Below are 26201 nucleotides of genomic sequence, written 5' to 3' on the forward strand. Positions count from 1 at the left end.
ACTTAGTATGGTGCCTGGCACATAATAAGCACTTAACAAATACCTCAAAAGATACCAATCATTGACTGACAAAGCAGTCAGGGATGTGGGCAGCCAGTGTTTTGCCACAGTGGTCAAAAAAGCTCCAGCCTAACTTGGGTGACCTAGTAAAAAGCCATCCTTACCCTAGATAAATTGGCAAGCTGTTGTCTCCATCTTACCTGTGTAGTGACAGACTATATAGATACACTGTCAAGTATAAATTCAAGGAGGATCAAACACCACTAGCCATGGCAGGGAATAGGAAGTCCCAGTTTTGGGTATTCACTCTGAAATGAAACCTGGCTTGTAGTGACAGCTGTAAGTCGAAAAAGTAAAAATGTGTGGTATGAAGGGATTAGTTTGCCTCTATATTCATAGGCCACCTCCTAACCCTCACAAAGTAAACAATAAATGATCTCTCCAATGGGAAAATGCCTGGTTTTCCCTGTGGGGATCTCAGTCAAGTATGGGCTGGCACCAGTTTCCCGCCTTTGCAGTCCAGGACTAAATTTGAGCCTGGGGGAGGACACGTTACTCCCAGACATTGTTCAAGCAGCTGTTATCCAGCCCTTCCCTGCCCTCTTCCCGGCCTTCCCCAAGTAAGATCCCCTTGGATGGGAATCTTCTCCTTTAAGGGGAGCAGAAGGAAAAAGTAAATGGATGTTCCAAAGAAACTAATTTTCAAAAACAAGCGGGGGTAGGTTGCACTGGGGGCTGTCCCATTGAAAAGCATAGGTTGGCCCCTAGGAATGAAATCAAAAATGTTACCACTCCTATTAAATACTGGTGTGGACACTCCCCAAAGAAAAGGGGGTGTGTGTGCACGTGCGCACACACACACACACACACACACACGCATGATGGGACACGGAGGGTAGTGGCAGAGATAATGGAGTGCTTATGGTGGCCTTGCTCATAGGATGCAGGGGTGTTAGGCAAGGAATATTTGTGCTTTGTAGTGTTGGGACTGCATGTGTTGAAGTTTTGGAATGGGGAGGAGAACACCCAGAAGAGGAACTTCATCGGAGAAGCAGCAGGCATAGGAGGAGGGGGAGGGCCATGTAGGGGGAACTGCTCAAGTGACAAGAGTCACTGAGGTAACTGTTCCCCCTGCTCACTGTGATGGATCAGCCGACCCTTCTCAGATACCACGGCATAGCCATGGCAAGCACTCTTCCTCATCCTTCGTAGTACTAAGGGCTCTCCCGACAGTAATCCCAGAGCTCTGTGGGAAGGAGGGTTTAAGAAAAGTGACTCTCACTACTCAGATGATGAAGATGTATGGCGTAGTGGAAAGACCATGGGTCTGGGAATCAGAGGACCTGGGTTCTAATACTAGGTCCACCACTGGCCTGCTGTGCGACCTTAGGCAAGTCACTTAACTTTGCTCGGTCTCAGGTTCATTTGCAAAATGGGGATTCGATGTCTAAACAAATAACACAATTACTGTCTACCACATGGAGCTCTCAGTTTAAGTAGACAGGAGAACAAGTATTGATTTCCCATTTTACAGTTGAGGAAACTGAGGCACAGAGAAGTTGAGTGAATTGCCAAAGGTCACACAGCAGGCAGGTAGTAGAGATGGGATTGGAACCCAGGCCCTGTGACTGCCAGGCCCGTGCTCTTTCCACTAGGCCATGCTGCTTTAACATTGTTATTAAAGAATGGAAGTAAAGCAAGTTTAAGTGACTAGGTGTCAGCAAATGAGCACTGAAATAGGATTCAGAAGGCGGGAGGGAGAGGGCAGGAATGGAAAGTGGGATGTTGTGAGGGTGTCATTTCTCCCAGAGAATAAGGTAGTATTAATAAGAATAATAACTTCTAAAAGGGAAAAATCAGCCTGATTCCTATCCCCAAACCGCCCCTCCTCATCTGAAACTGACAGTAGCGAGACTCAAAGCCCTTAGAGTTCTTAGTTCAGTGTTTTGTGCTCAAGGCGAGCATTAAGGATAGGCGAAAGACAAGACAACGGTTCGGGGCCCAGCCATGTTGGGGAAGCCCCTGCTTCACCCATGTAGGGCCACTGACAGGGTAAATATCTACGACCCTAGAGAGAAAATGTCCTGGCCAGGTTCGTTTAAGGAGTGGAACTATTCCACCAGCCAATACTGCTGCTCCTTAAACTCCCGTTATCTCTACAGCTCAGAAGCATGGCCTGGCAGGAATGAACTTGTCCAGAGCCTCCATTTGCCCAGTTCTGGTACTGTTTCTGCTTTAAAACTCCATATGCCTTTCCAACAGTGAAACTATCACCAAAGACCATTTCCTGGGGGGAAGAGGGCAGACAGCAGGAGAGGGGAAAAATGATGGTCAGATTTTGGACTATGAACTTGGCTATGTACCCTTTAAGCACTTTGATAGTCACCCCAGCCTTATAATACTTATATAAATATTCCTTATACTCTATTATTTCCCCTATTTCTAATCTATTTTAATGTCCGTCTCCCCCTGTGGGCAGGGAAAATGCCTACCAACTCCGCTGTATTTACTTTCCCAAGTGCTCAGTAGTGCTCTGCACACAGTAAGCACTCAATAAACACCACTGATTGACTGATTGAAAGTGAACCCAATTCCCTTTGAGCTGGAAGAATAAAGTGCATTGTCGTGCTGATTTGCAATTCGACCTTTCAAGGGCTTGCAGTTATGTGGCGGTGACCATATCTGAGCCAAAAATTAATTGCCCTTCTAGGCCACCATCTTGGTGGGCCACTGTCTCCACAGTCCATGGCTTGAGTTCTCTCCTCCAGCCAGTCAAAACTCAGGCCCGGGCCTGTTGCCATAGGGGCCCAACATGCGCCCAGGCCCAGAGCAGCAAAAGGCAGAGAAGAGCAACCAGTATAGCTTCAATGACTCTGCATGTTCTGTTTTGTTTTTTTTTTTTTACCTCACCCTCAGGGTGTCTTTCAGCGAGTAACTGCTTGGTTCCACCTCACAAAAAGTCACTTGCCTGCATGTTGGACCAGTAATAAAGGATGTTAATTTTATTACCCTCAGGTCTGCCAGAATGTCATTTTCACTATGCACTTGGACAGAGCTAGGGAATTAAGGAACACAACCCCACTGGAATCCTGTGCCTGTAGGGTTTGAAGAAACATTTTGGACGCAAGCCTGGGGTGAGTTTCACATTGCAAGTTATAGGAGAAAGGGGTGTATTTGTACAGGAGAGGTGGGAGATGAGGAAGGGGTGTATTTGCTTTAAAAATAGTTCAGGTAACTGGCAAACTTAGCTCTTTTTTTTGACAACCTCATTGAATGGTTCTGTGAGAATCTGGAGTTTTCACATTCTATATGGAAATGCTGCTCACACATTGTCTGCTCTTGGAACAAGGTCTTTAAAGCAGAGGCCAAGCCACAGTATAGGGAAAGAAGTGGAAAAGAAAAAGAAAGGAATAAGTCATTGAGCAAAGAACATTTTTGCTAACTTGGGCCAGGGCAACGGAAAGAGTAAAATGTCTTTCAGCCTTGAAGAAGAGGAAGCGTGGGTCTAATTTAGTTGAAACAGTTAGAAAGGTCTACCACTAGCTAAGGGGCTATGTAGCCTAAACCATCAGAGACTAATGTGAATCACCGGGCTTTAACCTAAGGGCTGACTTCCATGGTTATAACATAATTTTCTATTTTGGGCTTCCATTAGCCTAATCCTTTTTGTCCAGGGATCAGAATTTTAGGCACCAGCCCAACTAGGTGGATCTTAAGACCCAATTAAAAGAAAGCTGATATAAACCACTTTTAAGCTGGGCCAATTCCTCGGTGTGTGTGTCAAGAATCAACGAAGAGAGATTGGGCCCCCTAGCCCAGAGATCAGCATCACAACCATCAGAACTGAGCTCCAGGGGAAAAAAAGGGCCAGTTTCAGGCAGCTAAAATGAATTCTCACTTGGGACAGCTTTTCTAAGGGGTGTGGTGGAAAATAGCAGTCTGGGGGTGATTAAAACTAAATATTAGCTGATTGCTCTGAAACAGCGGCCTGTTACAGATGACATCTTTGCATCTAAAATTCACTCAATTTCTTCCCCACCACCAGGTTTTGATCTGTTAGACAGCTGAACACTTGCCCAAATAATAGTTGGAATTCAAAAATAACTTCCTCTGCTGGATTTGGCCTCTCAAGGCAGGTTGGGCTTTGTGTTCTGGCATTGGTTTAATCAATGAAAATAAGATGTTGCCCAATTGCATCTTGATTCAATTTCTAGAGAGAAAATACATTGCCTTTCTAGGCCACCAGCTTGGGGGCCACTGTCCCCACAGTCCATTGCTCTACCTTTCTCCTCCCCTCAGGATGTCCCCAGTCCTGTCTTCCTTCCCAACAGCTACATATAGATGATCCCCGACCCAACCGTTAAGTGTAACACATAAATTATGCATCCTAAAGGTAGGAGCCCACATGGGCAGCTAGGGAGGGGACACATGGGGGGGTGAAAGGTGCTAGTGGTGGGGGTTCAAGGGGGGCCATGCTCACCAATTCTTCATCAGCAGTCTATCAAAGTCACTGCCTTAGTGCCTCCTGACTATAATAATAATGGCATTTGTTAAGCGCTTACTATTTGCAAAGCGCTGTTCTAAGCACTGTGGAGGTTACAAAGTGATTGGGTTGTCCCACAGGGGGCTCACCATCTTAATTCCCATTTTACAGATGAGGCAACTGAGGCACAGAGAAGTTAAGTGACTTGCCCAAAGTCACACAGCTGACAATTAGTAGAGCTGGGATTTGAACCCATGACCTCTGACTCCAAAGCCCGTGCTCTTTCCACCGAGCCACGCTGCTTCTCACTATCTACGCTGTGGCATTTGAGAGACAGAGGATGGGGGAAAGGAGCTTATGTGTGGCCTGGTAGGGTAGGGCACATCATGAGGGGCCCCTCCATGTGATTCTGCAAGCTGGTTTCCTGGTTTGAGATTGCTGCTGCGTTGCCTTGGGCAGGTCACTTAACATCTCTGTGCCTCACTTTCTTCATCTATAAAATGAGAGCTAAGTACCAGTTCTGTCTCTCCCCTTTAGAAAAGCAACATGGCCTAATGGCAAGAGCCCTGGCCCAGGGATCAGGGGACCTGAGTTTTTATCTCAGCTCTATTGCTTGCCTGCTGTGTGACCTTGGGTAAGTCACTTAACTTCTCTGTGTCACTTAACTTCTCTGTAAAATGGAGATTAAATACCTGTTCTCCCTCCCCATTAGACTGTGAGCTACATGTAGTACAGAGATTGTATCTGATCTGATTATATTCTTCATATACCCCATGCTTAGCACAGTGCTTGGAGTACAGTAAGCACTTAAATACTACAATTATTATCATTATTAGACTGGGAGCCCCACGTCTGATTTGATTGTAACACATCTATCCTAGTACTTAGCACAGTTCTTGGCACATTGTACATATTTACACATAATAATAATAGCAATAATAATAATAGTATTTGTTAAGCACTATACTAAATACTGGGGTAGATATAAGATAATCAGATCCCACATGGGGCTCATAGTCTGAGAGAGAACAGGAATTGAGTCCCCATTTTGCAGATGAGGGAAATGAGATACAGAGAAGTGAAGTGACTTGTCCAAGGTCACACAACAGACAAGTGGCAGAGACGATATTAGAACCCAAAGCCTCTGACTCTCAGGCTGGTACTCTTCCCACTAGGCTATTCGGCTTCCATAATAATAAATACCTTTATTATCAGCAGGGTTAAAGAAAGAGAAGGCCAGAAGAGGAAGAATGAAGGGATACAGATAGGGGAGCTAGATAAGAGAACATATGGAGAAAATGGGGGAACCCATGGATTTTCTTGGCTAGTGTTTGGTTTATTATAATTTATATTAGCTTTTAAATAAGACCAATATTGTGCCACTCTGATTTTGCTGAAGACCTGCTCCACTGGCACAATTCTCCAACACATAAGCATGAACTGAGAGCAGCCAACTTGCAATTCTGCAGGGTAATGGGGAGAAGCTTTGGCATGGACCACACTAAACCACAGAAAAATGGAGAGCGCAATTCAAATTAGGCACCGATTCTTGGTGTGCGTTCAAATTTCCATTAGAACTGCAAGTTAAGCTAAATGTGTTCGTAAATGTCAAAATGAACATTCATTCAAATTACTTTGCAAACTGCAGTGGAAGAGTTTAGTAAAGAACCAACCGATGTCTCTACACTACTTTATAAAAACTGCTTCTGAACAAAGATGAGAGACTCCCTCTAGCCTGTAAGCTTGTTGTGGGCAGGGAAAGTGTCTGCCAACTCTGTTGTACTCTCCTAAGCACATAGTACAGTGCTCTGCACATAGTACGTGCTCAATAAATACTAATGATGTTGACGATGACTACTCTCAGCCCAAAATGAATTGCGATGTCTTTGTAGGGTCTTTGAGGATAGGGACAGGGTCTGTTTACCTTGTTCTGTTAGATGCCTGTCTGAAGAGCTGGGAACTTAATAAATACATTTTGTTGAACATGTTGATGAACTAGACGTCAGAACTCTGGCAATAACGGCCCAGTTGATGAACTTTTGCCTCAATTTTCACATTTGAAAAATGGAGATTAAGGGTCTAGCCTCCTCCCTGAAGCATAACCATGTGGGAAAGCAGGAAGGAAGGAAATAAAAGTGTAGGCATTTTGAGGCCTTAAGGAGAAATATACAGTTTTTCCAAAACTCAAATGATCCCTTAAGTCGCTTTAGCTAATCAGGTGTGGATTTGAAGCCCCACTCCTAACCCCATAGCACTTATGTACATATCTTTAAAGTATACATTATAAATTATTTGTTTGTTCATATTAATGCTTGTCTCCCCCTCTAGACTGTAAAGTTGTTATGGACAGGGAATGTGTCTGCTAATTCTGTTGTCCTATAGTCCCTCAAGTGCTTAGTACGGTGCTCTGCACACAGTAAGCGCTCAATAAATACCACTGATTGGTTCTTGTTCTGATCCTGGGCCTTAATGCACTCTTGCCTGGACTGCAAAACTGGTCCTTCAAAGCAAAGCCATCAGGCATCTCTGCAACTGCCCCATGCCCAGATAGCTGCAAACTCCACCAAGCTTGCTCTCAGACTGATTGCCGGGCTTTTTTTTTCTAATGTAAAATGCTTTGTGATAGGAGGGAGTGGAAGGACCTATAAAGCATAATTACAGCTAAAAGTTAAATACTCTTGAGTGAGGGGGAAAAAATCTATCCTTCCTCACTGATGGAGAATATGGCAATTAGTATAGAGACCAAAATAGACCTATGTCATCGACAAGTTATTTTTACTAAGAGAGCAAGAAATGTTTACCCAAAAGGGGTAGCCGGGGATAGGAGCCCGTCTAATGTTGAGATGTGCATTGCAGTCACTCGTGTGGCAGTCCAAGCTCAAGTTATGCGAGGTTTAGCAAATGAAAATCATAACGTTGCTTCAAAAATGTTACTCAGTCTTAAAAAAAACACTCCTTTCCTTTTCGGCTGTTATTACCAATGCAATTTGGCTTGCTTCTGTGTGGAGCCAGCAGCCATTAGCCTGGCTGGTATTGAGATGGAGGAACCAATGAGAGGAAAGAACGGGCGGGAAGTGAGTTAAGGACAGGAAGGAAGTTCTCATCCTCTAACAGGGCTCCTCTCTCAGCTTCCTTGCCTGGGGCTAGCTTCGTCAACCTGGGAGGACCAATACAGATCCGGATTTGCAAGCGGCAAATGTTAGGGGATGGGCTTGGAGCCGAAATGGTTCACCATGGCAGGACCATAGAAACAGAGACCCAGGATCCCATCCTGAAATCAGATGCCCCAGGAGAGTTTGAAGCGGGGATGTCAGGCATCAGGGCAAACAATGTGGGATTGTCTGCCCACGGCTGGGTGACTATGAAATTTAAACCCTGAGGAATTCTGTGAGGGTATAAAGCATTTTGGGCTGATCTGAGAAGTCGGGGAGTACTAACTCTACCAGCCTCCTAACAGCAGATCCGATTTCACCTAGATGATGCTTTGGCAAATCTTACCAACATCAAGCTGGGGAAGGATCAGCTCCACTCTAAATCATCATGGCAACAGAACAATCCTAGCCAATCCCAGCAGTGGAAGGCTCTTACCTGGTTGCAGGGCCCACTTCCTTTGCCCGGGAGAGTGATGTCCCAAGAAAGGAAGGAAAAAGAAAAAGAGGGGTCTGGGAAGAAGTGTCCTAAGCAATCCAAGGGGAGCTCAGGGTACCTCTCCTGTAGGGTAAATCTTTCAGGCACCGAGGTGATTGGGAGTTTGTCTTGCTGCTTCCGATAATAAGCAATGCTGAGGGTATTAGAGAAAGGGAATCATTAATCTGCAGCCAGTAAGGTCCTTGTTGTCAGGTCACACCTACCAACTACGTTGTAATGTACTTGCCCAAGCTCTTAGTACAGTGCTCTGAACACAGTAAGCATTCAATAAATACTATTAATTGATTTCTCATTTATCATTACATAAGCATTTAGTAACACCAAAGATTATTTGACAGCAGCAATGAAATCAGGATACCCCTCATACTTTCCCTTCCCATTGCTGGCTTTAAATGCAGGCCCTTGCTAATTTGTACTGCGAATGGAATGAATGACCAACTCTCTCATGGCGGCTGGTCATTTCACTCCCATTGGCAGAAGGAGGGTGGCAGCAGATCAGCAAGGGAAGGAAGAAGCTTGTTGGAGAGATGGACCATCACAATGCTCAAAGGAACCGAGCAGAGAGGATAAGTACTTACAGAATATAGGCAATCACACCGATGGACCAGCAGTCCACTGCTTTGCTGTAGGGTTTCTGGGCTAGGACTTCAGGAGCTGTTAAAAGAGCAAAAGTAAACCCAATCAAATTTAAATGAAATAGCCAAAAGCCAAATGAAAGTTTCTTTCACTTTGCCAGGGGGTTGAATGCTCCTTTAGGTGAGAAAAACTGAAATGATGAAAATTGACTAAGCTAGCTTTCCCCCCTGGTAAAATGGAGAAACCTCTGTTCCTGGGAGGAGAAAGAGGAAATTATAATCGGAAATCAAAATCCTGCCTGGTGCACATCTGGACCTTTGACCTGCTTGGTCAGAGTTCAATCTAGGAGCTGGGGATCCTGCACCCCATTCCTACTCTCTGGTGGCAGGTATCATTTGACCTCAAAGTGCCTCTGTTTTCCACAGTACTGGGAGTCAGGTGCCTCTGGTTCTCATAGCAATAATAATAATTGTGGTATTGTTGGGCACTTATAATGCACCCAGCACTGTCCTAAGGGCTGAGGTAGATACAAGATAATCAGGTCGGACACAGCCCCGTCCCTCATCGGGCTCTCAGTCTAAGTAGAAAGGGAAGCAGGTATTTAATCCCCATTTTACAGATAAGGAAACTGAGGTACATATGTACCCTAAGTGACATACCAGAGGTTACACAGCAGGCAAGTGGCAGAGTTGGAATTAGAACCCAGGTCTTTTGACTCCCAAGCTCATGCTCTTCCTACTATGCTACACTGCTGTTAATCCTGGCTCCATCACTTTCCTGCTGTGTTACCTCAGGCAAGTCACTTAACTTCCCTGGGCCTCAATTTCCTCAGCCATAAAATGGGGATTAAATACCTGTTCCCTCTCCCTATTAGCGGGTGAGCTCTGTGTCTGACTGGATTTTCCTGAATCTCCCCTACTGTTTAGTAAAGTGCTTGGCAACTAGTAGGTGCTTAACAAACATCACAACGTTTAGTATGCATCCCCATTCTTATGAATCACTGGGAGGTAGCTCTGGTGTCCATCTTCTTTCCATGCCAGTTAAAGATTCCTTCTTAGGCTCAATGACCTTCTGAGCTTCCATTTCCTTCTCCAAAGGAATGACCCTAAGAAGACAGTGTCAAGAGGGTGAATGTAAACGTGCTTCCTGTGGCTGAAATAGGACCTAGCTGCAGCCGACTCAAGCAAACCACATGGTTGGACAGAACCTCACCCACCTCCGTTACTAAGTTGGAGCAGAAGGTTCAGAAGAGCAAAAGAATGAACGAGGCTTCCCCTCTGGGTGAGCTGACAGAGCCAGAATGGCACATGCCCAACCCCCTAGGAGAGATACAAGTCCAAGTTGGCACAAATTACAGCAAGAAGCCTCCACAAAACCACAGCAAGACAGGTGGCTGCTGCAGCGGCTGCCATGGATATGGGCGTGTCTTGAACTCAGCCGAATAGTCCGCTCTTCTAGCCACAGTGCCCTACTGATTTTTGTTTTGATTCTGTGTTTTGGTCTGTGCTATGTTTCGATGTCTCACATTCCTGCTGTGCCTATCTCCGGTCCCTTCTCCTCGCTTATACTTTGAGATCATAAGCCCCCACAGGGGATAGGGACCATGTCTAATTCCCATATGTGTAGTCTCTCTCAGGGCTTAGTCCAGTGCTCTGCACACAATTAGCACTCAATAAATACCACTGCTTGATTGATTCCAAATGTCTCTCACCTCCCTACCCCCACCCCGCTAAATATCTGCAGCCACGATATCTGTTGAACAGATGGGCTAAGATTAGTCAGCCTGTGCATCTGAATCAGGGGACAGACAGGCAGGAGAGAGCAGAGTATTGAAGGAGCTAGAGGAGCAGGGAAAATTTACTCCACCTGTCAGACAGGTCTCAACACTGATCCATACAGGAATCCATGTTCGAGCTTTCTCTCTGGATTTATTTCCATGTTGCTGTGACTCCAGGACAGTAACCACCACAGTGATGGCCCTGACTGCTAAGAGACAGTCAGACCTTTACTCTCTCTAACTTTCCTCCATCATCATCCTCCCCCCCAAAAATAGTGGTGGGGGCGGTAGGGGGGGGGATTTTGAAACATTCCAAAGACTCCTTTGGGAACTCTCTTTTCATAAACCAGAAATGCAGAAAACACATTTCCTCTCCGACAGTCAACCGAATTTCCTCTCCAGGGTTCCCAGTCATCCCTCAGCCATCATCCTGGGGAACATACAACACCTCAGACTGACCCATGACCTCTGGACATGGAGGGGAGATTGTTGAGGTTGAAAATGCTCTAGTCCTTTTCAATACACTTCTGCTTGAACACAACTTACCACTGCTGCACTGTAGCCTATGAAACTGCTCTCCACTGTCTCTCCAAACTCTCATGATTCAAGTTGGCCCGTCTTCTTTCCTCCTCATTTCTCCTCCTTCTTCCTCCCCTTCCTCCCTTCAGGGTGTTCTGTGGTTTCTCAACCTGGGGGTGGTGGTGGAGGGACCAGGCAAAGCTGGAGACCCCCATCCTCTATTTGGTCCCTTTAAAGTCCTCTTTTCAAAGGGGCAAAGACTGCTACCCCAAATAGATTAAGATGTCATCACCACTGGGGATTCTCTGCTCTGGGGTCCGGGTGCTCAGGCCTGCAAATGCTGATGCACTTTAGGAACACCGCAAAAGCGATCTTTCTCTGGCTGGTCCACAATGCCACCTGGGTCCTTTGCCCTAGAATAACAACCACCCACCACTACTGGGTTTGGGATGGTGGCAATAAAGTTCACTCTGAAAGAGCCAACTGTAGAGCTTTGCTTCTGGGAGCTCCTTCTTGGCATCAGACCCTCCTTCCCAGGGTTCAGAGTTACAGCCAATGGGATGTGGGTGGGTGGGCCGGAAGCCTATTCTAGAATCATTTCCTTGGGTCCTCTTGCCCAGCATCCTTTTCTCCTCTTGGTCTGTCAGCCCAAACAAGCTGGGTTATACTACTTGGACAATAGACACATTTCCACGAATCCCTCCAAATAAAGAAAAACAACCCCAAATGACCACACTGGCTCCTTATCTCTCTTTAAGGGTATATTTAATAATCACTTGAGTCGTTCACCTCTCAGGTTTCAGCTCACCACACAACATCACCATCAACAGAATCCAGTCAAAGAAAGGCCCAAGGAACACTTGGAAAGAAAGCCCAAGCACTTAGTACAGTGCTTTGCACACAGTAAGTGCTCAATAAATATGATTGAATTAATGAATGAATAAATGAATGAATGAATGAAAGCACTATCTTACACTTGAACTGGGCTCAGGGCTCAGCTTGCCACACAACATCACCATCAATAGAACCCAGTCAGAGAAAGGCCCAGAGAACATTTGGAAAGAAAGCTGCAGATCTAACTATCTTACACTTGGATTGGGTTAGTTGATTTCTTTGGTTCCATCTAATAGGGCAAAATTGAATAAGTAGCCATTATTCTTGCCAGCTTCAAAGTCATGGCCACAGCATTTAGTGGATGCATTGTGGCCAACCAAGGGCTGTGAGATGCTAGCCCTGGAGGCTCACCCTTAATACAGTCCCAGCAGTAACCCAGCAGGTCTATAGCATTTTCAAGTAATGAAATTTACTACTGTTGTGCTCACTTACTACTAACCTGCCTAATGGAAAATTCCACTTCATGGAAAATGTCTTTCCCGAGCCAAGCTATCTTGTATTAATTTAGTGCAAATGTGCCTTGTGAAGGAAAGACTCCGGGCCTTTTCCAAAAACTTCAGCTTCATTGTATGCTGCTTTTCAAACAACTAAATTGCCCTTTCTCTGTGCCCGGGAGGAGGAAGAAAAAAACAGCCCAACCGATCTTCACAGAAAACCTACTGGCCAGTTACCCTCCTGGGTGGGTCACAGGTCTTCGCTTCTGGCCAGCTCCTGGAACCTGTTGCTTTCCTGAAAGGGAGAGGGAATGCGCTGCTCCCTTTGAGGATAAGTGAGCAGGCCAATGCTCCGGTTGGGTTGAGGTGGCAGGGGGTGGCTGAAGACGCCTTTCTCCGAGGTGGCACAATTCACCAAAGGAACTGGTGTGGCCTTGTGGAAAGACCATGTGACTGCAAGTCAGGAGCCCTGAGTCCCAGCTCCTCTACTGGCCTACTGGTCTTGGGACTCAGTTTCCTCACCTGTAGAATGATAATAAAATAGAACGCAAGCCCCTTGTGGGACAGATAATAAAGCCAGTCTCACAGCCATGTACCCATCCCAGCACGTAGCACATGATAAGCACTTAATAAATATTATTTGGAAAAACAGCAGGTCTGCCCCTATCTAGGACTCACCTCCTACTGGAAATGGGGATGTGGCTATGGTTTCCCCAACCTTGAGATGGAAGTACGAGGAGCTAAGCTGCTATTTGGCTGGAAACATAGCCTGCACCACCCTTCAGAGACACGAAGAACCATGGGAACCTATGAGCATTGGAATTATGGGGAGATTTGTGCCATGTGCTGTACTAAGTGCTGGAATAAGTACATGATAATCAGATCAGACACAGTCCCTGTCCCACAAGGGGCTAATGGTATAAAAGGGAAGGAGACCCTGCACTAAATCCCCATTGTACAGATGAGGAAACTGAGGCACAGTGATTCACTCAAGGTCACACTAGCAGGCAAGTAGCAGAGTCAGGATTAGAACTCAGGCACTCTGATTCTCAGGCCTGTGCTCTTTCTACTCAGGCCACACTAGAAGGAAAATGGAAAGGCTTTTTAGTAAAGAGTGCTTGCAATAGAGGACAGAGTGCAAGCTCCTCCATTTGACTGTAAGTTTCTAGAGAGCAGGGATCATGTCAAGTCGTTTTGCTGAACTCTCCCAAGAGCCAAGAAAAGTGCTCTGCACACAGAAGGCACTCGAAGCCATCAAACAAATGACGCAATTCTCATTCATTCATTCAATCATATTTATTGAGCGCTTACTGTGTGCAGAGCACTGTACTAAGCGCTTGGGAAGCACAAGTTTGCAACATATAGAGACGGTCCCTACCCAACAGCGGGCACACTTTGTCCTCAAAACCTTGTAATACAGAAACCTTTGTCGGCCTGTCTTTGGGAAACGACTGAGCACTACAGAGTAACAGCAGCTTAAGCTTCCTCTGAAAGATGGGTTTACGGTTTCAAAAACAGCCAACTACTCTTCAAGATGGCAATGAGAGGTTGTTGACAGTAGCCAAGCTTCCTCTGTTTCACTGTTGGCCTCACCTGTAGGTATCCCTGACCTCTCCTCAGCGACTGAGATGTAAGCCATCTGCCTGACTCCATGAGAAACATGACTTTGAAGGACAGGGGATGGGTATGCTGTCAGTTTCACAAAGGGAGAGGTTTATAAGTACACACTCAGTCCTGTCAAGGTTGAGAGGCTTGTGATGGACAGGGAACTTGTCTGCTAATTCTGTCATATTGTATTCTCCCAAATAACTCGTACAGGGCTCTGCACATAGTAAGCACTCAAAAAATACGATGGATTGATTGATGTGTATACACCCTACTTCTCCAAGCAGATGGACAGAATAACACAAACTTGCTATTGGAAGCATATGAATTGTTGCCAATTTGTACTTCCCAAGCGCTTAGTACAGTGCTCTGCACATAGTAAGTGCTCAATAAATACGATTGATGATGATGATGATGATGTGAATGGCGACCAAATCAGAGAGCATTTCTGCCACTAGGAATTCCAAGATGGCCTCTTGAGGGAGGAGGAGGAGCAAGGCGTGAAGATGGCCTTTTTCAGCGACTTATCACAGGGGTTTGCTCCTCATTTTACGCTGATGCCAAGTAGTAAGTCAAGTCACATAGAACTCTTGTGTTGAGAGTGAGATTCAAGCCCTGCCTTCCCCAGGCATTGGTGTGGGGACAACAGATAAACAGATTTAAAGAGTCTTTCATTAAAGCAAAAAGATGGTACAAGGATTTCCCTTGAACAAAAAGACCTTGGTTTTGCCACATCCTGAGTCCAGTTGCTAAGGAATTTTAAGTGGCAATGACAGGGACTCGAGTTTCAAGTATAAAAAAGTTTAAATCTTCTAGGCTATTAGTGTAAACAGGGTGCTAAGATGTTGCTCTTTCCCATAGCTTTTCCCTGATGCAATTGAAGTAGCTGGCAGAGAAGACAAAGCAGAGATTAAAATGAGGAATCTCTCACGTCTGCTCTGACTTAAAAACTCATGGAGTCATGGAAGTTAAGAGGTCCAGAAGGCTCCTCTTCTCCAGTCTCTTGGTCCATCTTCTTGCTGGCATGGTTCCACTCCCTCCTATTCCCACAAGCTCCAATCCCCACTGGCACTTTGAGGGGAAGCAGCCTGCCAAAAAGTAATGCCAAAGAGGCAGTGCGGTCTGCTTTTCCACCATTACCGGCCGCTAGAAATTCCACTGTCGGTATGAGTCTCTGGCCAAACCTCCCATTCCACTCCTAGCTGGGATTACTCTTCCTTTGTTACCAAAGCCAACACGGAGTTCAGGGGAGGTACAAAAGGAGGGGCAGTGGGGACAGTTGGTATTCCCGAGTATGGGAGAGACCCAGAATGCAGGGGGAGGGAGAATTTGGAATGTTCCTAAAAAAAGAGTTTCAGGATCAGGTGCCTGCCCATTGCAGTCTCAAGCTGTTGCACTCTAAGGCAAACTGTTCCCAACAGCATTGCAGCTGCTACCTCAGTTGGAATCAAGCCTGTCTCCTGAGGACTGAGCACAAAGCTCTCCGCTTAGACTTCAAAAGGGAGAAGTGAGTCCCAGGAACACAAATGGCTAGCCAGTGCTGTGACGGTTTCAAAGAGGACAGGGTGCAGGATGCTGCTTGCCTTCTCATCTGGCCTCACCACCTCCCCAATGCACACCACAGGCCCTGCATTACCATTCCCGTCCTTCTGAGAAAACCCCCCAAAAAACTAAAAAACAGTCTTGGGAGAGCCCCAGCAAATCAAGTTCCAAGGCTGACACGGAGGACTCAAAATAGAGTAAATATAGCGGTCTTGGAGTTGTGTTGGGGATTAATGATGGGTGAGAACTCCCCCTTCACCCACCCCCACCAATGGCGTGAGGAGATGGGGAATAAACAACCGGCCAAATATCCTTCTCTTGTATCTTTAAAAATAGTCTTGTCCGTCTGAGACGGTTTAGGGGTGAAGCTTTCCGGAGGCAAGGGGCTGGGCCAGATGGACACTTTCAGCCACAGGGATTTAGTCTATGGAGTGGAGGAGGCCGTTGTCCCAGCAGAGGCTCAGAGAGGAGATGAAGGAATTTCCCCTGAGAAGCACCTTTTCCCAAATCCATCCCAGTTAACTCAGTGGAAGCCCATTTTGACTTGACTCACTCTGAGAGCTGAGTCAAGGAGTCCAGTGGGTCTGGAGGCTGGTCGCAGAATGAATGCCAGATTAGTATGTGGAGGACACTGAAGTACTGGGTAAAGAGGATCAGCGTGGTTTAGTGGAAATAGCACAGGCTTGGGAGTCAGAGGTCGTGGGTTCTAATCCCAGCTCAGCCACTTGTCAGCTGTGTGACTGTAGGCTTAACTTCTCTGTGCTGCAGTTATCTCATCTGTAAAATGGGGATTAAGACTGTGAACCCCAAATGGGACAATGTAATTACCTTGTATCTACTCCAGTGCTTAGAACAGTGCTTGGCAAATAGTAAGTGCTTAGCAAATGCCATTATTATTATTACTGGGTGAATAGGCTACATTTCTCTAGGGAGATGGGCTGAGAAAGAATGGGGCAGTGGGAGCCCGGCTGTTGAGCTCTACTTCTGCTCTGCCCCTCGTTCCACCTGCTAGGGTATTACTAATTCCCAAAAGCTCCAGAATTCCTGCTCCCAGAAACTCCAGCAAGCAGTCTGAGTTCGCAGCAACTGCCCAGGTTATTGGAAGGGGGTAATCAGATCTCAGAGCATGCTGCAGCACTAACGTGCATGATGGGAAGGAGGAGACGAGGGTTTAAGTCCTGGTCCTGTTATTCTAGCTTGGTGCTGGAATTCTAGGCAACCGGGCTAACCTCACGAAGCCAGCTGAATATTTGTGGGCAGCAGTAGAACCAAAGGCCTCAGAGAGCCAGTCTTATTAAAAGCACATCTCTTTGAAGAGGCCTTCCCCGACTAAGACCTCATTTCCTCTTCCCTCACCCTCTTCTACATCACCCTTCCACTTGAACTTGCACCCTTTATTCACCCCTCTTTCAGCCTAAAGCACTTAAGTACATAGCGGTAATTTATTTATATAAATGTCTGTCTCCCCCTCTAGACTGCAAGCTCATTGTGGGTAGGGAACCTAATAATAATAACAATAATGATGGCATTAGTTAAGCGCTTACTAGATGCCAAGCACTGTTCTAAGTGCTGGGGGGGAATACAAGCTAATCAGGTTGACCCATATGGGGCTCACAGTCTTAATCCCCATTTTACAGATGAGGGAACTGAGGCACAGAGAAATTAAGTGGCTTGCCCAAAGTGACCCAGCTGACAATTGGCAGAGATAGGATTAGAACCCATGACCTAGGCCGGGCTCTTTCTACTGAGCCACACTGCTTCTCTCTACCAACTGCGCTACATAGTACTCTTCAAAGAGCTTAGTACAGTGCTCTGCCTATAGTAAATTATCGGTAAATGACAGATTGATTACATTGCCCAAAGCACCCTATAGAAACAGAACCTATAGAAAGAGCAGGTATGAGATCAGTCATGATAACTAACGGCGCCACCTAGAGGTCGATAAGTGGAAGCGCAGCTTCCCCCTACTGCTGTTTATCTGCAAATAATCTTTGCTGTCCAACCCCTCACTGGATTATCATCATCACCATCAATCGTATTTATTGAGCTCTAACTATGTGCAGGGCACTGTACTAAGCGCTTGGGAAGTACAAATTGGCAACATATAGAGACAGTCCCTACCCAACAGTGGGCTCACAGTCTAAAAGGGGGAGACAGAGAACAAAACCAAACATACTAACAAAATAAAATAAATAGAATAGATATGTACAAATAAAATAAATAAATAAATAGAGTAATAAATATGTACAAACATATATACATATATACAGGTGCTGTGGGGAAGGGAAGGAGGTAAGATTTGGGGGATGGAGAGGGGGACGAGGGGGAGAGGAAGGAAGGGGATTATAATACCCTTAGCGCAGAAGACGGCTGTGCTGTTTGAAAACCTGCTTCTTCAACTTTGGCATTTTTCAGGTGTTCGGCCCGGCCTCGGTGTCAGCCGATTTTGCAAAGAGTAGAAGCTGTTAGAAGAAGTTCAAAGATGTGCCCTACCCCTAGATAGTAAGCCAGGGTTAGCACCCAGAGAAACCGGGTTTTTCATTTTCTGTTTTTCCCTAATAAACAGATGAGGTTCACTAAAATACCTCCAAGAGTCAGCTGGGAAGATAGCGTGGCAACCAGGGAAGGAGCAGCTTTGGAGGAAGAGCTTCAACTAATGATAATAATTATGGGCTTTGTTAAGTTCTTACTATGTGTCAAGCACTATTCTAAGCGCTGGGGTCAATAAAGGGTAGTCAGGTTGTCCAACGTGGGGCTCACCCTTTTAATCCTCATTTTACAGATGAGGTAACTGAGGCACAGATAAATTGACTTGCCCAGGGTCACACAGCAGACAAGTGGCAGAGGAGGGATTAGAACCCATGTTCTCTGACACCCAAGCTCATGCTCTCTTCATTAATCAATCAATCATATTTATTGAGCGCTTACTGTATACAAAGCACTGTACTAAGAGCTTGGGAAGTACAAGTTGGCAACATATAGAGACAGTCCCTACCCAACAGTGGGCTCACAGTCTAAGCTTCATTAAGCCACGCTTCCAATCACTTAGCACAGTGCTCTGCACAAAGTGCTCAATAAGTAAGATTGAATGAAAGAGAAGCAGTAGGGCAGTCACACAAGCAGCAAGAGATGAAACTCTAATCCCGGCTCCACCCCTTGTCTACTGTGTTAATTTGGGCAAGGCATTTCACTTCTCTGTTCCTCAGTTACCTCATCTGTAAAATGGGGATTAGGACTGTGAGCCCCATGTGGGACAGGGACTGTATCCAACCTTATCTTGTATCTACCCCAGCCCTTAGTACAATGCCTGGCACATAGTAAGCACTTAAATACCACAAAATGAAATAAAATCTGGTGGTGAGGGAGGAGATTGGCATTGCGGATTTTGGATCTTTGTGGACTTTAGAAACTGTGAATGCTCTGTCTCTCTTGCACCCAATTGTGAATGGCAACCAGTTTGAATTCTAAGCCCTGTGGGATACCCATTGAACAGAAAAAGGGAAGAAAGGTAAAAAGAAGGGTGATAAGAGGGGTGACTTTCAGTGACAAGAGGCAAGGGAAGATACCGAGAAAGAAGAGAGAAGGGTGCATGGAAAAATGGAGTACCCAGCATCAGCTTTTAATGGAGCAGGTCGGGGGAAATCGGTTTAAACCCAAGGTCAGCTTGATTCCTGAGCAATGTGCGTTACCATTCGTTCCTGAAGGAAAAATGAGAACCTCAAGGTTGAAATGGCAGCACTCTGTGGATTCCAGTCTACCGCACACTTGAAACCACAGTGGTTTTGTCTCTCGATCTGAGAATCACTGAGAAGAGAGAGATCCTTTGTTTCACCTCCCCACCTTGTGAATAAGATACTCAATGATTTTTTACTAATTCTTTACTAAGCCTTCACTTTATGTAAAATACTGTGTTTAAATGGATTCTTCATATGAAGAATCAATTTACCAAACAAGGTTATTGCTCTAATTTGGGCCAGACCTGCAATAACCATGAAAAAGCACAACTGTTTTTCTAACACTTCTGCATCCATTGTTTATTAATTGTTTAAAAGAAACACCAGAAGTTTTATAGCTTTGAATCCCACCCTTTAACATTTAGTTCCTGACAATTTGGCAAAATTGTCATGACACTCTGGGAGAAACCCTAGACAGAGAGTATGCTTTAAACCATGCAATAAGAGTGGATAGGAGGGGATATGGGTTTTGGCTAATCCCTGACATTCCCACTCTCCTGCTGCTCTGATTTTGGGGTTGGGGGTTCAGGGTGGGGAAGAGGGGGGAGAAATCAGGGCTATAGGTTCTGGGTTTCATTTTTGGAGCTTAATTCTTTTCATGAAGAATCCAGGACCCTATTCTTCTAGCCAAACATTCAATGAACTGAGTAAGAGGATAGCTAACCTTCCCTGTCTGCTCAGCTCCCTTAATTAAAATGTTTTAACAGGTTCTCCAAGGACCACTGAGCAAAGACAAAATGTTCCTAAGAAGAATCGATTTTAAAATCACAGAACTGAAAGACACTAACCAGTTCTGGTTGGGCAGAGGGGAGTTTCTCTAGTCACATCTCAATGCTGCTATTTCCACATCAAGGGCATTTCTGATACTTCAAGAGTGTGATTCTTCTGATTCAGGGGGACATAAATGAAGTCATTTAAGGAATGCTTCAAACAGTTTTCTGAATAGCACTTCTTTAATAATAGCATTTTAATGAGTTTTCCAAACAGGAGTTCATTGCTCTACCATCTAGTAATAATAATAATAACAATGATAATTGTATTTTTTTAAGTGCTTACTATGTGCTAAGCAAGGAAGAAGTACAAAATAATTAGGTCAGACACAGGCCCTGTCCCACATGGGGCTCACAGTTTAAGTGGAAGGGAGAAAAGGAATTTAATCCTCATTTTACAGATGAAGAAATTGAGGCAGAGAGAAGTTAGGTGATTTGCATAACATCACCTGTCAGAAAGTGGCTGAGCAGGGGTTAGAACCCAAGACTCCTCATTCCCAGTCCTGTATTCCTTCCACTAGGCCACACTCATAAAAATTTCTCATTTACACCTGGTAAAAAAAATCTGGCCTCAATTCATATTGAAGAATGTGAAGGGTTTAATTCGAACATCAATTCCTCTTCCATACCATTGTCTACTGAAGGTTTTCTTAGAAGGTTCTCACCCCACAGTACTTATGTACATATCTATAAATTACACATTTTAAATTATTTATTTATATTAATGTCTGTCTCTCCATCGAGGGAACATGTCTATCAACTCTTTTGTATTTATTTTCCCTAACACTTAATACAGTGCTCTGCACACAGTAAGCACTCAATAAATACCATTGATTAGAACTTTGAGAAACACTACAAGTCACTTTGAGAAGCACACCAGACTGTAAACCTGGTGTGGGCAGGGACTGTGTCTCTTTATTGCAGAACTGTACTTTCCAAGAGCTCAGTACAGTGCTCTGCACACAATAATCACTCAACAAATACGATTGAATGAATGAAAGACTACCACCTTAAAAGATCAGTTGACTAATTTACAAAGAGCATATCAAGGTGTTTCTCAAATGTGGTTTATACCATGCATGAAAGAGTTGATGAAGGGTTGAGAACAGTAATTTTTTTTTAACTAAATAAAAAAAGACTAGAAATTGTTACTTTTGGGGCTCAGCCTGGTTCTGAGAGGAGGATCAGAGATGAAATTAATAATAATGGTAATTGTGGTATTTGTTAAGTGCTTTCTGTGTACCAAGCACTGTCCAAAGTGCTGGGGTACATAAAAGATAATCAGGTCGGACACAGTCCCTGACCAACATTGGGCTCTTAGTCTTAGGAGGAGGGAAAACAGGTTTTGAATCCCCATTTTACAGATGAGGAAACGTAGGCACAGAGAAATAAAGTGACATGCCCAAGGTCACATGGCAGGCAAGTGTCAGGGTTGGGATTAGAATTCAGGGACTTTGACTCTCAGACCTACGTTCTTTCCACTAAGCTTCAGCCTAGCTGGTCCTGGTGGGTTCTGATTTGCTATTTGGTGAGTGTAGGGATAGGGAAGTTCTTTAGAAACTCTCCTCCCTGTTTACATTGTCTTTTTCTAGATGTTTGGCCTCCCACTGTTGCCCCTTAAACTCCCTCTGTGCCACACCCAATCTTTGTTTGGTATTGTCCTCTCCCCTCTCAGTGTTTTTAGAGGGCCAGTTCTTTCCCAACTGTTATGGGAAAGAAATAACCAGTATTTTCAGGCCCCACTCTTCCCACCGAAAAATAATATGCTGGCTCCATCTGCTCTCTCTCTCGAGAGAGAGAGAGAGAGAGAGCAGCCACCAGTGTACAGAACCCACTGGGGTAGGGGCTTAGGGAGATTGTCACAGTTTTAAACAAAACCAGACAGTTTGGGTGGTGGCCACTGAGAAATCCTGCAGAGCTTGGCACGGGAGAAGAGAAAATTGGTGGCAAAAGCCACTGTATTTCCAAGTTTCAGGCGGGGAATGTTACAAATGGTGTGAGATAGATAAATGATCTATCAGGAGAGTTTTATCCCATTTTGAAAGGTGCTCAGAGTTGAAGAAAGAAATAGGACAACTGGACAGCACAGCAATTTCACACCTTGGCCTGGACCAGCACCCCAAAGAATCTGTGAGAGAGGCTGGGCTGGATGATCGAAAACTGGTTTCATTCTTTAAGCTCCTGTAGCTCAGGATAGTTTGGAATAGGTGCTCCTGATTCTTTTTAAGGGGCCTGGGAATAAACATGTCTCCTTCATTTTCTTAGCCACTTGCCTACTAATGGTCTGGCCAGAACTTGAGGACACTATTGAACGAACACACACACACACACACACACACACACACACGAAAAAATAAAATAAAATAAATTGAAATAAAATAAAATAAAAACCATTGCCCAACCTCAGACATATGAGACCAGGGTAGCCCTGTGGCCACCACCTCACTGTTCCAGAACCAGACGTGCTGAAAGACAGGACACGACACCACTCATCCCTTCCGGGCCAGCATCAGACATGGACCTCTTAACATAGCAAGGCCTAGTGGAAAGAACATGGGCTTGGGAGCCAGAGGACCCGAGTTCTAATCCCACATCTGCCATTTGCCTGCTGTGTGACCTCGGACAAGTCACTTAACTTCTGTGGGCCGCAGTTCTCTTACATGCAAAATGGGAATTCAATAGCTGTTCTCCCCCCTACTTACAATGTTAGCCCCATATGAGCCCTGATGATCTCGTATATAGATATTATTACAGTGCTCAGCACATAGTAAGCACTTAAATACCATAATTATTATTAGTAAGTGATCCCTTCCCTTTCCGTGAGAACTCACCTCATAAAGACAGGGTGAGGCAGTGGCCAAGCAAGGGACTGACAAAGCAGCAGTCACAGGTTCGAATCCTGATCAGCTAGTTCTTTTCCTCAGTCCTGGACCTCTTTTCCCTCCCCTCAACCCTTCTAGAGTGCCACCTACTTATGTCTCTCCCTAATCCCTTACCCCTCTTATCTCAGTTCCCCTTTAGCCTTCCTTCCACTTAGCAAAACTTGGAGGAAATGGATATTAAAAGGGCAAATGTAACTTTTAAATTAGCTGATCTTTAACATATGTCTTGAATCTAAACTGTAAATTCTCAAAGGAGCATTGATTATGCCTACATTAAGATCGCTGAAGTAGTACAAGGATTACTACATCTTTCTAGCTTATGAAAGGCCTAATAAATTGATTATTTAATCCTGACGTGCTTCCAAAGTTAGTAAATTCTCCCATGAGCACTGTTTATGTCTACATTAAGATCACTGAAGTAGTGCCTAGGCCCACATCTTTCTGGCTTATGAAAGAGGCCTAATAAATTGATTATTTAATTCTGACTTGTGCTTCCAAAGCTAGGCAAATTTCCTTTGTACCTCTCCCTTAAAGGGGTGGTTCAAATGAATAGCTAATTATAAATGCTTGTGAAGCAACTTGACCCTTTTAAATATGACTAATATAAACATGAAACAAGGTTCAGCTGTATTTTTAAGACCTCAAGCCAAGTCACTATATTCCAGAGAGTGGAACATATTACTGCACCTCCAGCCTCAGATCTGTACATCAGTCATTAAGCTGGGCCCCTCTCAGGGTCGCTACTTGACTATGGGAGGGAGAGTCAAGCAGAGGCCTACCTTTCCATTCCTAGCTTGGCCAGTGGCTAGCAAGGGGAAGACAATCTGCTACAAGTCAAAACTGGCCCATGCTGGACAGCAGCAGTATGGGAGAGAGTTGAGGGCAGAGACTCCAGTTGACTGTGCAGAAGGAGGCAGTGGTAAACCACTTCCATATTTTTACCAAGAAAATTCTATGGAAACACTACCAAAATGATTGCAGGTGGAGAGCGGAGCATTCTGGAAGAGATGTGTCCGTGGTGTCGCTATGGGTCGGAAATGACTCGACGGCATAAGACAAGACATTAAGCTGTTGAATGACTTTGGCAGGCATTGGAGAGTCACCCATGAAGGTTTCCTGCTCAGGACATCAGAGAGCAGGATGAATCTCAATCTCCATCCTTTAGGTTTTGGAGATTTGTCTTCAATCCCGGTCTCTGCACCACAAAGGCACTGAACACAAGCCCTCAGGGATCGCAAGGCACAGCTGAGCCCTTTCGACTCCAAATGTAACCATAAGGGGCATCACCTTCGTGAACCAAGGGAAGTGGAATGCTAATACAACCCTTCAAGAGTCACCAAGCCCATCCCCCAGCTCCTAGATGAGATGGCACCTTTACCATTTTACAGCGATGACTGTCGACTGATCTTTAAAGATATTCGAGGTTGGGGATTCCACAACCTCCCCTAATTATGTATTCCAGAAGCTCATAATCCTCTTTTTAAAAATCATCTCATAGCGACTGATCATGAGCCAACTTCACACAGTTAATGGTGACTCAGTCTCCCTTCACCACCACCCCTATGCACCCTGTCAAACTCAGGCATTAATTGCTGATAAAACAAACTTACCAACATATCCTGGTGTGCCACAAGCTGTAGACATGACATCTCCTTTTCCCTCCATTTTTGACAATCCAAAGTCACTGATCATGATTTTAGACTCCTCATCCTGGCTGTAGTATAGCAGGTTTTCGGGCTAGAAGGAAGATGCAGCAATGAGTTACCAACTCTTTTAAACTGGGAAATATCAAGGGGCAGACTTGGCTAAAATACTTGAACATAGTCACCATAGCAGCAGAAAGAGCAGACCCTATATTGTGAGAAGCAGCATGGCCTACTGGATAGAGCACAGGCCTGGGAGTTAGAAGACCTGAGACCTAATCCTGACTCTACCAGTTACCTGCTGTGTGACCTTGGGTAAGTCACTTATCTTCTCTGTGCCTCAATTCCATCATCTGTAAAATGGGGATTAAATGCCTGTTCTCCCTCTACCCCTTTTGGGACAGAGATTGTGTTCCACCTGATGATCTTTTGTCTAACCCAAAGCTTAGCACAGTGCTTGGCATATAGTAAGCGCTGAACAAATACTATAATCGGGCCTACAAAATCTAGGGCTGGGCTGGTAGAGGATGCTCTCAGACTGCTTTCATTTTTTTGTCCAGTATTTCTCCTTTCAATTAGGCCCACCATTCTTGATGGGAAGTCAAAGTGTAGAAAATTATACCTCAAACTTTAGGCTCATGAGGGAATCTCAAAGGGGATGTGAAAGTCAGAGCTATAGTGTTCGAATAGCAGCCAAGTGGGGTGGGAGGTAGGGAGAGCTTTCACTAGGGTAATATGGCCTCCTTTATCTCCTTTCCCTCCCTTGGTTCCCTCTTTTTGGTCTGATACCAAGAGAGGGGTGCACTGTGGACTTATTTGGAGGGGAACTTTTTTGTTTCTTATGGTATTTGTGAAGCCCTTACTGTGTGCCAGACACTGTACTACATGCTGAGGTAGATACAAGTTAATCAAGTTGGACACAATACGTGTCTCACATGGGGCTCCAGTCTTAATCCTCATTTCACAGATGAGGTAACTGAGGCACTGGGAAGTGAAATGGTGGTACAGCCGGGATTAGACCCAGGTCCTCTGACACTCAGGCCTGTGCTCTTTCCACTAGGTCAGGCTGAGTTTTCAGTGAGTAAGGAAAGATGGGTTGTGGGAAGGATCCAAAGGGATGGGTGAGAACAGGGATAAGAATGGACAAGGTTTTATTTCGATAGTTTATGTCTGTAGAATTCTATGCCCAAGGAGCTTTACTTTCAGTCCATAATAATGATAGTAGTAGTATTTGTTAAGGGCTCACTATATGCCAAGCACTGAGCTAAGTCCCTGGGTAGATACAAGATAATCAGGTTTGACATAGTCCCTTTCCCACATGTAGCTACAGTCTTACGGGGAGGGAGAACAGATACTGAATCTCTATTTTACAAATGAGGAAACTGAAGCTCAGAGAAGTTGTGACAGCAGGCAAATGGCAGAACTGGGATTAGAATCCAAGTCTTCTGACTCCTAGACCTGTGGTCTTTCCATTAGGCTACAAGTTCTTGAATGTGTGGCTTTTCACAGAGCAGTAAGGTCAGCCTGGGAGAGCAGCAGGTATTTTATATTCACAACCCTCCCTTACTTGGGGAAAAAAAGGACATTTTCCGAGTTCTTGAGTCCTGAGACTAAAAGTCAAAGATGTGTGTGTGTGTGTGTGTGTGTGTGTGTGTGTGTGTGTGTGTGTGTGTGTGTGTGTTGGGGGAAGGGAG

The 26201-nt window shown here is 45.0% G+C and overlaps 1 protein-coding gene across 3 annotated transcripts in view; it reads right to left on the bottom strand.

Moving 5' to 3' along the window:
• Window positions 1-26201, bottom strand: part of CAMK1D (calcium/calmodulin dependent protein kinase ID) — a 259065-nt gene that overhangs the window by 22845 nt on the left and 210019 nt on the right. For all 3 annotated transcript variants that reach the window (XM_038740956.1, XM_038740957.1, XM_038740958.1), the window contains exons 5-6: window positions 24475-24601; window positions 8710-8785 (exon numbers count right to left, since the gene is read on the bottom strand). In XM_038740956.1, coding sequence (XP_038596884.1) covers window positions 8710-8785; window positions 24475-24601 — 203 coding nt within the window. The remainder of the gene's footprint in view (window positions 1-8709; window positions 8786-24474; window positions 24602-26201) is intronic.

The sequence above is a fragment of the Tachyglossus aculeatus genome (assembly GCF_015852505.1).
Source record: "Tachyglossus aculeatus isolate mTacAcu1 chromosome 12 unlocalized genomic scaffold, mTacAcu1.pri SUPER_6_unloc_1, whole genome shotgun sequence".
NCBI lineage: Eukaryota > Metazoa > Chordata > Mammalia > Monotremata > Tachyglossidae > Tachyglossus > Tachyglossus aculeatus.